The following is a 13,056-nucleotide window of genomic DNA, read 5'->3' on the forward strand; positions in this document are numbered from 1 at the left end:
AATGTAAAGACTTTGCAAATTAAAATTTTACGTGATATATATTTTGTCAACATTGAAATTAGCTCCAATTGGATTTTTAAAGAACTATATTTTAATTATTTTCACAGAATTAAAAAGGGCGTTAAAAATATCACATCAGAATGAGCCTAGAAGACTAATATTAGGACGCCTGTCTGATGGCGACAGCATCTCATTCCTAATAGATTTCTCATGTAAAATTATGGTTTACGTTCTATTTTGAGAACAAAAGGTTTAAGACTTCTGTACTTTCATTAAAAAACTATTTATCATATCGGATGCAGGCATGTTTATCGGGATGTATGTTTCCTAAATATGTAAATAAAATCAAGTTCAAGAGAATAAAGAAGTCACGAATGACTATTAGTTACTTGTAAACTGTGGCACTGGCGATAAGCCAGCAACTAAAACACAGGCCTCTGTTTATATTGAATAAAATATTTTTGTTCAAAACAAACTGATACACTGCGATCCAGTTTTAGCTGGTGTTGATAATGAACATAATGTCAGGGGCAAAACTAAAATGTTTGCACGTAATCTCAGTAGCGTTGACTTAGCTGCAACTTGTATTTGTTATAACATATGTTTTTAAAATAGGAAATTTAACTAACATTATGATTTCTTTGTAATATCCTTTTTCTATCCCACTTACATGCGAAATATTTATGTATATAAAACAGCAAAAAATTAACAGGTGCATTACTTGTATTGACGTCATACACTACCGATCGATTTTCTAATTTGAATTATTCAAATACGAAAGAAACCATGTGCCGTATTGGTCGCATTCCAACCAATATAAGAACGTGATTCTAAACGCGAAATTGTCATAACGACGGACAAAATGCAAATCTGCGGCATGCCTACGTCAGGAATTAAACGTATGTCGTCAAAATGATACATCTGAATTTAACACAGAGTCATTGAGTTGAATTTTAGTAAGAATAAACGGGTGGTGACGATATGGGTGTACTCAAAAATGTATCATATCGTATAACTTTAAGGCATAAATTCGTTCAAACTCAACATCCGAGGTACAGTCTATAAAGACAAACGGAGCAATTTGCCTATTGCTGATATGAATTATCGCCCCCCGCGCTTATTACGGAATTAAAGCAGGTCTGTGAATTCTGTGACGCCTCTGCAGTCGCGTGAATTGGAAGGATGCTGGAACCGGCTATTACCTGACATACAACTGTGTTATTATTCGTAGGAAGCTTGTGTTTTGGTGGAGTTAAAATTGTTTTTTCAGCACGATACATTTTCTACAAGCACTAGGCTCAGTTCACTTACGACAACTGTTTTACGAGTGACTGCTACATTGTTTTTTTTTTAATTTGATAATAGGTATTTATTTTCTCTCTAAAAAGGACATAACATATATATTTGAGAGGCAGGCATTTTTCCTGAGAGATTTTATCCCAAATTTTATAAAAAAAATCGTTACTAAGGACAAAGACAATTAAAAAAAATACTTCACAAAATAAGTAACAACGTTTTTACTTTAACCAATTTAACCGGACCTTGTTATGAGTACATCGAGAGACACTAAGACTCAAAAGCAAACTTTACTTTTGAGGTAGGCTAAAAATCCACCAGGAAAATTAATATAATAAAGCTAAATTCTTACACAAATTGAAATGATAGCAACGTAGTAAGACAGTTCAGGGTTTGGTCTTTTATCCATAAGACATAGACAATTTTTGAATCTACCTAAGGTAGTTTTAAAAAATCGTTTGCAAAGATTGTAATTAGCGCAATCATTACTACTAAGAAATGTTATTATTCACTTTGATACCTCGACGTAGTTCAAAGAATAAAAGTATTTGGCATTGAGAAATAAATTGGCAGAACAGTTGAGACTTACCAGGCATAAAGTGTAACAGTGCTGCGGTGATGGGGTAAAGGCTGGGGCTGTAGGTGATGTCGGGGCAGGCGTAGCCAAGGACAGATACCACGCGATCAGCGACTGCTCTGCCTTTACGAGTCAGGTGGTAGCCGAGACAGTGTGTCGCCTCCACAAAAGGCGGCAACATGATCGGCTTGTCTGGGAGCTCCACGGTTCCGAACACCTGGAACGATAATCAATATTAAGAAAATTGTTATTAATTATTTTAAAATTTGCTTCTAATCATATCTCTAACATTTTGATTTTGATAGTCGCAACTATTAATTAAAATATATCAATGCAACGGATACATAATTCTGTCCGGAAATGGCGCAACACAGACATTTCTTTCTAGTAAGAGTTGCTTAATCAACCGCTAGTCTAGACTAAATTGTGTTAGTCACTTCCTATGTTATTATGGTTACGAGTACTGTGCAGCTAAAGAGGAAACTAGATGAGATTCTATTTCAATTATATGTTTGCCGCAACATTCTTACGATATTATATCGTGTAGGGATGTCTACCGATTCAAATTTAATGACGTGGAATATGTGATACCTGTATCTTATATTCCATAATAAGCATATTTTATTTTTATACACTCTACATTATTAGGATTATTAAGACCTAATTGGTGTGGTTACAGTAACATTCAATGTGTTTTAGATGAATACATTTTTACTTAGTTATCAATATCATTGAATAAACAGTGTTAAATCAAATACCAAATAAGGTTATTTTTGCAAAAAAAACATCACATCGCAAGTCGCACCAGATCGCAAATTGATATAGTAAACACCTTTAAATCTCTTATTCAATCTGTCCACAATAGCAAGTTCGTGATTATCCACTTTGCAACAAGGCCATGCGAAGTGGGCAGACAAATTATATCTTTCTGCATACAGAGTTTTACAATCAATGTTTCCTTTTGTTCTTATGCAATTTACGTTGTTAATTGATATTAGTGTTATAATGGCATTGTTATCATTCCTATGAACTACGACTCAGATTCAGTTAGTAATATAAATCAGTTTCAGACCGCTTTATATAATTGTAATCAGTAACATTGTCTTATGAAACTTTGGTGTAAGTTTGCAGAACTGGCTGGCTGCCCTCTATTGTTAATGGCGAAACTTTAAGAACACTTTGAGTACAGTGTTCTCAAAGTTTGTTGTAAAAGACTAGTAAGTCTGTGTAGCCAGATAAATTATTGAAATATTAATTAGTTGAAGTTTTTTTAAAAATATATGAATCCCCAAGAGATATAAAGGCCAAAAATATATAATTTTTTTAGATTTGTAGAGACTCTAAATTATTTATTACACTAGTGTAGCAATTTTCATTTAGTTTCCCGTGTAGTCTGACAGATCAATGTAAATACGTGATATTCAATGAGAGGTTACGTTTTAATGTGCTAAAATGGTTCTGTTGTGAATATTGTGAATAACAAATAGGTTAACATTTACAGAATTAATGTAAATCCGAAGAAGGGGCGATAAATGTCGTTTCAGAGAAAATAGTTAAACCTGCAGTAAAATTAAACTTAAAAAGTTTACAAGTAGTTATTTCTTGTTTTGCCTATCAATGTTCATATTATAACTGTACTAAATTAAGAATCTCGATATAAATTTAATATCAGTATCCATAACATTTTTATCTTATCAAATGCGAGAGATTACTAAAATGTCATAATACTATTCCGCTCTATCTGCATTCGTTAGTGCTGGACCGAACAAAAATGTTTACCATCAAATTATTTTCTTCAAGCCCCTCAGAAACTAGAACCAAGAAGAGTCCAATTTTTACTAATTATATTTAGTGTTTTAATCCTAAACTAAACGTTTAAGAGAGGTAACTTCAACAGTATACACTCGTTCTATCTTACACAGTATGTTTAAAAATGTTACCATAATTAACACTAAGCACAAAGGTTCGACGAACGTTAATCTTTCACGATAAGATTTCTATGGTATGTGTTGTCTAACTTCAACGTCGCCGAACATACGATTGCGTAAAATAAACGGAGCAACGACCGTATAGCAAGCAATACTATCGATAAATAATGAAAAAAACAGGCCAATAGCAGTCCGTCACATATAGAAATCCGAAAAGACCGGCTTGTTGGGCGATGCCAGAACTAAAAATAAACAAAAATTTGCGAGCATAGTTTCGGAAATAAGAATACATATTTAATCCAGAACGGATAAAATTTGCTATGTATATTTAAAATAGTAGGTCCATGGGAGCCAAACTGGAGAAGTTTACGGAAAGAGTAAAGTGGATCACTAGTGTCCAGAGAGGGTCTCCAATGCTATCTAAGTATCAAAAAGATTTACAAAAATCAACCGAAGCCACCAGACCAGTTCGCATCAATAATTGACAGACCTGCTAAACCACGCTTTACAACTAATATGGAAATGAGCTGGCCATGTTGCAAGATATACGGACCGAAGATGGACCGCCGAAGCCACCGACTGAAAACATAACAAAAATCTTTGGGGATAAAATGGTGGGAGGAAGCAAAAAACTGATCCAAATAGAAAGTTCAAAAGAAGACCTGTACCCAAAAGGACCGGACCGTACTGCAAGATACGAATCAATAAAAATTAACAATAACTAAGCTAGACTAAGTGTGAAATAATAAAACTAACACATTTAATTTATACATTGTATTGTATTGTATAATTAAGAAGCAGTATTGGCCTAGTGGCTACAGCGTGTGACTCTCATCTCTGAGGTCGATCTCGTCGATGAAGTTCGATCCCCGGCTGTGCACCAATGGATTTTCTTTCTATGTGCACATTTAACATTAGCTCGAACGGTGAAGGGAACCGACTTGCCTTAGACCCCAAAAGTCAACGGTGTGCGTCAGGCACAGAAGGCTGATCACCTACTTGACTATTCAATTTACAAATGATCATGAAACAGATACAGAAATCTGAGGCCCAGACCTAAAAAGGTTGTAGCGCCATTGAATTTTTTATTGTAAAATTAAAGTATTTTTTTTATTATTATTAAAAAAAGACACACCTACCAAAAAATCAGGTTATTACTACCACAACTCATTACTCAATACTAAGTAAATGAGGCAAGCGCATTTAATTTTCAGACATATTCTATAAACAAATTAAAAATGTAATTGTAAACAAATGCAAGTGATTTCAACGGCATTTTCACGGCGACCCATTTTCCTTTAAGCTAGCGTGGTCTTCATTAATTAATACTTTACTTTTTATACAGTTCTTGGAGCTCAACATACACTTAAATATTAATATTCGCCGTAATTATGGTGGAGAAAAACTTTAAAATGAATTGGACCATACAGGTAATTAACAACTATAAATCATTTTATTTTCTACAAACAAAAGCTCCAATTACACAGTTTAACATCACGAGGAACTACTTTAAAAATTAATTTATTAATATTTATGCAAAAATAGTAATAGCGATTATGTAATATAAAATATTACAGCTAAAGTATTAAACTGTCGTCTAAGGTATGAACAGTTCAACTGATCAACAGATCAACATACATTTTTTAATTCTAAAAATAGCACTTTTGTTAACAATTCTTATGTTTTGTTGATATGTCCAATGTCGGCAATAGATAATTAATTTCTTAGATAAAAACAATGATCAACATTGCGTGAGTGCCACGCCTCTGCGGGCGCATTGTCCTTCATTCAGTCAAGGCCATCCACTCCAGCGCAACTAAACATCACATGTTTGTAAATCAATATAAACCTGATCCCAAATGATACATTGTTCTTTACATTAAAACTGGCTCTCGGCTTGGATATTGTTAGAAATAAGTCCTAAAAATTAAATTAGCATCTATTACCAAAACTGCTGCTAGACGTGGTTATGTACATGAACATCACCAAGGACAAACAAAAAATAACTTCTTACTTCAATTAAATCTCAATCTTATGAGAGGAATGATATAACGAAGTCAAATAAGATCCAAAATATATATAATAAATGTCGGATAATACAAATTGGGTGATGTCAAAGTGTTAATAAAATATTGTTTTTAGTATTCATATATTATGTATGATTAAGATAAAACCGGTTGATTGCAGTAACTAAAAAAATTAGTTGCAAATTAATAAGGGATATTGTGATAAAATTATATTATTATTTCGTTGAAACTTTACAAGAAACTATGAAACAAAGCCATGGAACTCCAATTCAACTCGATTGACATTTTCAAGTATCACTTGTACTTCATTGCCAAGAGATAAATGCTTTTGAAGTAGAATTGATCCGTATTCTAGTAATCTCGATGGTCGAATTCACTATCGAACTGCCTGACAGCGATTGTGTCAAATTACGAGTCCATTTACCGAGTTTTAGATTAAATATTCATACCATTTTGATTTGTGATTAAAAATATATTGTTCATAATATTGAAACGTATATAAAAGCGAATACATTACATTATGTATGCTTAATACACATTAATTATGCTGTTATAAACCAGTGGGCTCAAATATCTGTATCTTTTTGTGATCATTTGTTTTTCTTATAGGCAAGTAGGCTTTCAAATAGTCTGATCCCTGCCTTTTGTATCTAACACATACCGTCGACCTAAGATTCCTTAGCAAAGTCTAAGACATGACATGACATCGACAGAAAATGCATAAGTGCACAGCCGTCGAACCAACGACCTAGGACTTTCAACCTGATATAATTAAAATTTAAAACTATTCACGTCTCAAATCATTTTCACAAAAAACTGCCTAAGCATAATAAGGGTAACAGCATAAACAGTTTTATTCAACATGCGGGTACTTCACGTGAAACGGGATTACGGTGGAGACGTGGGCGGAGCGCGAAGGCCCCAATTAATGCGGGTACAACCTCGACGCGACCTCTGACACAAACAATCAACGCTTAATTCAATAAAGTCTCCCGGCGTTCGCAATTTGCAATTTTTGTCCTATTTGATACAGAGCGGTTTAGTTCTTGTATAAAAGCTATGAATTAGGTCGATTTAACAAAACATCTAAGATACGACATAAGTAAGACACGTCATGTGTGCGTAAATATTCCTCGAAATAACTAGGTTGTCTATTTCTGTCCTTCATATTAGTTTATTATGTAAATGGTAGGGACTTGTCTAGTATTATTTATTCTAATGCCACTAACGAGTTTCTAACCAGACGCTGACGCTTTCGGTTTTTTCATATATTTTCGCTTCATGAATTATGTTTAGATGAAGTAATTCGTTTTCCAGTTTTCTTAACTTTCTCGGTCATTCCAGTTTTATATGTTAAAAACATTTTTAAGTACTCTAGTATATTATAAAGATGATTTGATTGTTTCCTTGCATTAGGATCCACAACTACTTGGCCGATTTAAAAAACTCAATCACCATTAGAATTCTACGTTATCCCCGAGGCGATATAATATTTTCAACACGTATTCGTATGAAAACTCATCCAAGTTCCAATACCAAAAAAACTATATCGCACAAACAGCAAATAATAATAATAATAATCAATGGCGCTACAACCTCTTTTGGTCTGTGCCTCAAATTTCTGTATCTGTTTCATGATCATTTGTTAATCTAATTGGCAAGTAGGGGATCAGCCTCTTGTGCCTGACGCACGCCGACTTTTTGGGTCTAAGGCAAGCCGGTTTCCTCACGATGTTTTCCTTCACCGTTCGAGCGAATGTTAAATGCGAACATAGAAAGAAAGTCCATTGGTGCACAGGCGGAGATCAAACTTACGACCTCAGGGATGAGCGTCGCACGCTGAAGCCACCAGGCCAACACTCGTCTCAACAAACAAAAAACAGCAAATACTATTAACAATAATAAAGAACATCTCAATCTCTACAAAAAAGTTCATTCGTGCGAAGCCTCGACTGAACGTCAGTCCGTTAAAAACAAGAGGGTGTGTTTCAAGTTTTGTTCCCGTTAGATTTCTTCTCGAGTTAGGCGTTGGTATGCATGAAAATCTCTCTTAAATTCTACATGTAAATAAAACCTCATTTAATGTTAACCATGGTCTTACCTTCTGACATACCTTGGATAAAAATTGTCATGAATATATCAAACTTTTCTAAAATTATTTCTCCACAATAATGTTAATATAGCGAGCAGTATTTTGATTCGCAAATATCATAAACATTCGCCGAATAACTTGTGTTTTTCACAATCGACTCGCGCGCACGAAAGATTTACAACTGGTAAAACAGTTATTTCCGATGCATGTATTGGCTTTGCCGAAAATAGCTCTTATACAAACATTGCTGAGTACATAGGAAAGTTTCCAATTATTTTAATACCTATGGAGGTGCTGTGCTATTTATATTGTTAGCCTTAAATCGCTACCCTCAACAATAAAAGCCATAGAAATATGTATGTTAACAAAGACGACGTTCTGTCTCCGACACTATCGACATCTTTATATGTTCGTAGACTGAGATCAAAGTTAATTTTTTTTACGACATTATCGTATTAACTTACTATTGTAAAGATAGTGTATGTATTTTTGTGAATAGATAAATATAACATATAACATAACATAACATGACTTAGTTATTACAGCGCTTTTCAATTAATTAATACTGAGTTCGAAAATTAATTCGCACTAACTGCATTTTATAGATAAAGTTACAAATATTTACAAACGAAAGTTATCGCAACATTATTAATGGCAATAAAATTTATAAATAATCTCTTTACAATTGCGCAGCGTTTAAGATGCGTACATTATTATCGGCCATGAAGATTTACGACATTTTAAGATGCAGTTTTACGTGGGCTTTAGTTTTATACAATAAAAGTTGTCAAGGCAATACTTTATATACGAATAAACCACCTTTTCTTACTAACAAATCAACTAGTACCTACTGAAAAACAAAAGCGAACATTCATTTCTTTGTATTTCAGTATCACCTCTACAAGAGAGATACACACACCATTTCCGTCGCTAGACAACGATTATAAGCCACAGGAGTTGCGTTTGATTTCCCGTGAACCAATGATTGTTTGATAGCTGATACAGATTTATTAACTACTAGACTTGTCAGTATTACCTATTAATAAGCTTACGTAAGTACCTAATTACTATCTATGTTTAAAACAAAACTCGGATATATTGACATTGAGTGTGACCAGTGTCATAATGAACATATACTTTAACGACAAAAACAAAATAATAACATGATAACATTGCTTACATTGATAACAGCTCAGGAGTCGAGTCTCCATTTGCTATGTAAAGTATATATTGATATACAATTTGTATGGAGATTATGTAGTGTATATTTGAAACAGTGTCAAGTGAACTTAGATATAGTCTAAAGTAGAGTTGCGTTCGATTATTACTTCGACAAGTTTTGCCAATATTCATACTGCATTTTTACATTAAAACTAAACTTTATTATCAAAAACACACACTTATGACGGAATAACTAAAAATTGGTCAGAAAAAGGAGCTTAGCGATCCATAGTCATTACTAGTCAAGGTATGGATCGATAATATTTAAATTAAGACCGGCACCGGCACTATCGACTTTAACAAAATCGCTCGCATCATAGTCACTATTTTACAATCTCCCCGTATTAGCGAAGTACATAAAGACTATAATTTGATATCTATTTCTGTTCCCTAATAGACGTTCCAATGGCTACAATTTATTATATCATTGTGCAATGGTCTTCAGAATTAATATCCGCGTCCGTCCGTTGTGCAAGTCCCTTTATCAGGTCGACCTATTATAATCCCATATCACATCTATATAAATAAAAATGAATCGTACGATATGTCGCGCATTTACTTCTAGAACTCTGAGGAAGGATTTTATGGAGAAAAATTCAAAAACTATATTGAAAGAAAATATTTTTTTAATTATTTCAGTTTTTGTTCTTGACAAGCGAATCGTTTCCATGAAGTAGCATGGCAAAACATTCCATATGTTGATATGTAGCTAGTAAACAAGTAGGCTAAGTTAAAAATCGTACAAAGGCGAAACAAAGGTTTTAGGTTGCCTGTAAGACATCGCTTAAATATATATAAACTTGACAACTTCAGAGCATTCTCAACAGTTAATATTAACAGTACTGATTAGTAATTTATTATTGTTCATTAGTAACTAAATTCATTAGCAAATCATGAATTTAATATTTATTTTCCCTAACGTAGCTGGTTAGAGTTAGTTATCACACTCTGCATAGGTATAAAGTGTAGAATCTTCTTACTTTTGCTTGTTTATTACACATTGTGGAAATTAAGGAAATCATCTTAAAATTATCCTATTTCCTTTCAAAGATTCAATCAATAGCCTCAATACATACTAATATTAACTTAAGAAATTTTTAACAATTTGCATTATTATCTTGTGCATTTATATGATACTCGTAAATAAAATCTTATTATCATTTAAGTAAATAAATATTGAATATACAAAACAAAAACTTTGAAAACATTTAAATTTGTATCATAAATACACACTTAAAAAAGCGTAATAGAAAACCTAAATTTTAAATTTCAATTAATGTCAGACCGGATTGACATAAATCAATCGTTTATTTGTGAATATGCACGAGCTGCACATATAATGATAAAACGATAACCTTTATACACATGGCAATACTCAATGACTACATCTCAAGTACTGAAAAATCTAAACACGAAACAAAGATTTGTCTCGTTTGATTGTGTCAAACATGTCATGTGTCTGTGGTCATGGTGAAAGTATATAACCTATAGTGTGTCACTAGAGTGCTAACGCAGAATATTCAATAGCCATTCGAGGTTTTAGTATGTTCATGACTTTTCGTATGAAGTTCTATAACCCCTTAAGCAGTCACATTCGGCTTTATCAGCGGGTGAAGCCGAAACTGCATTACTTTTGTTTTGTATAAAAAAGAGAACTGTACGTCGTAATCACTTTGCTATGCAAGTGATCAGATGTGCATAACACACGTATTCAGTTTATGCGAAATCCAAAAAGGAGGGCAGCAGGCGGCCTTATCGCTAACGAGTGATCTCTTTCAGGCAACCACTGTGACAAAAATTTTATAAATAAAATAAGGTGAGCGCAAGAAGAGTAAAACTACACACGATATACAATTACTTAAGACATAAAGTCGGGAACAAAACAAAGCAATTAAACCATATATAGACATTAAAAAAACGACACATGAATTACGATAACTTCAGTCAAATTAGCTAGTACAAAAGTTAGGGATACGATGTAGACAGGAAATGCTTGTTGAGTAGAGATTTAAAGGAAGATAGAGCACACTTCATTGTTTCTAAGGTATCCTGATTTTATTACGTTTTCTTTTACAGTACAACCATGTTCATTGCGATTTAAACAACGTTATAAATCAGTATGTCAGTTTCTCAAGCCACGCACGATAAGAGATGTCAGACTCAGTTGTAAACAATCGCTGAGGTTATCAGGTCAACTACTGTTGACTGGCGATACGGAAGTTGTCCTTTCTCAATAGCAGTAGATTATCAATATAGAACAGCGGAATTTTCTATTACTTTCATTTGTTTAAGCATCCAATTTAGATAAAAATTTAACTGCGGTTTTACCTTTTTGTGATGTCTTAACAAATTAATAACAAACATACAGCATAGAAATTATATATCAATTCGTATCAGTAGTGCGTAGTATTGTCTCCCTCCCTGCACTTAGACGAGGGGGCTGGCAATGCGTCATACTCGTGAACATACTTGTAGCGAATGGACTGACTTGTGTACGGGTATATATAAATTATTTTTCTGCTTCACCTTGATACTACGTGTTGTTCCCACAGCAGTAAGTGCATACTACATTTACATGCACTTGGTTATAGAGACAAAACATTTGGTTTTCTTATTTATCAATTCATTACAATAATTAACTGCTTAGATATGTGATGAGGAGTATGATGTAATGGTTTCAGTTATTTACAAACAATTTGAAACAACCCTTGGGGGTTTATTGTTTAAGAGCTTATTGCTGGTTCTTTTCGTCCGTTCTACGTCCTTGATTAAGAAGTCGTAGTAAATATAAATTCAGGAGCATAAGTGTACATATAGTTACCGAGATGAATAAATTTTATTAAGTGGATTAAAGTGTAAACTCTTTGGAATTCAAAACGTAAAATTAGGTAGATTAGTGTATAAATCTATTAAATGCGTCACGGTCGTTAAACGTTTATTTGAATTAGGAATGTGAATTTAGGTTGCTAAGGAATATTGTCAACGTAGAGTATGAACAGTGTACATATTTGTCTTACGTTAAGTCTTCCAAGACTGTTTTTTGAAGTCGTACACACACATGTCTGAGGCAAGGAATTTTGGTATCAGAAGCCTTTATAAAAAGTAATATAAATCTAACTAATGTTTAACAATTCATGCGACGCTACAATGTTGTAGGTCTTGGCTTCAGTTCCGTATCTGTCTCGCGATCATTTGTTAATTTTTTACACGTCGTCGACTTTTTGGGTCTTAGGCACGCCGGTTTCCTCATAATGTTTTCCTTCACTGTACGAGAGTATTAACTGCGCACATATATAGAAACTCCATTGGGGCACAGCACAGCGCAAACACAATGCGAAAGTGACAGATGTGTTCCTATAAAATACGTATTTATTTATTGTATAAGTGTTCTTAATATAAAGGAAGTTGATGTGGTTATATTATTATATATGGTGATATTGATTAAATTATTTTAATGAAAAACTTGTCGTAACGTTATTTGTATTATGTATGTAACCAGGAGGACTGTTAGTTCCCTATATAAAGTCTCTCATAAAAATAATAACTGAATCATGTGACAGGAAATGACGGACACAATCAAATAAGAGCAATCAATAAGATTAAATAATAACCAGATTCAATAAAGCCAGCATACCTTGTCATTACAGTTCAATGACCAAGCTGGGAAAATTTGTGTGGTACATGAGTCTAACCATTAACTTAATAGAAGATTCTAGGTACGGCTGATAACATCACATATACGACTGATAACATTTCAGCATCATTTGAAAACGTTCTACAGCAAACACCCTACAAAGAATATGATTCAATTTCGTAATTTAGGATTGTTGTAATAGTGCTACAAGATGGTGCAATATTTTTTTAATGTCCTTTGTAACTACGTTTACGTACGTACGTACGTATACACAATATATA

At 33.4% G+C, this 13,056-nt stretch overlaps 1 protein-coding gene across 7 annotated transcripts in view; it reads right to left on the reverse strand.

The window, feature by feature from the left end:
* Positions 1–13,056, reverse strand: part of LOC123709125 (GTPase-activating protein skywalker) — a 58,356-nt gene that overhangs the window by 26,026 nt on the left and 19,274 nt on the right. For all 7 annotated transcript variants that reach the window (XM_045660262.1, XM_045660263.1, XM_045660261.1 and 4 more), the window contains exon 5: positions 1,886–2,090. In XM_045660262.1, coding sequence (XP_045516218.1) covers positions 1,886–2,090 — 205 coding nt within the window. The remainder of the gene's footprint in view (positions 1–1,885; positions 2,091–13,056) is intronic.

This window comes from Pieris brassicae, chromosome 4, assembly GCF_905147105.1.
Source record: "Pieris brassicae chromosome 4, ilPieBrab1.1, whole genome shotgun sequence".
NCBI classification, from domain to species: domain Eukaryota; kingdom Metazoa; phylum Arthropoda; class Insecta; order Lepidoptera; family Pieridae; genus Pieris; species Pieris brassicae.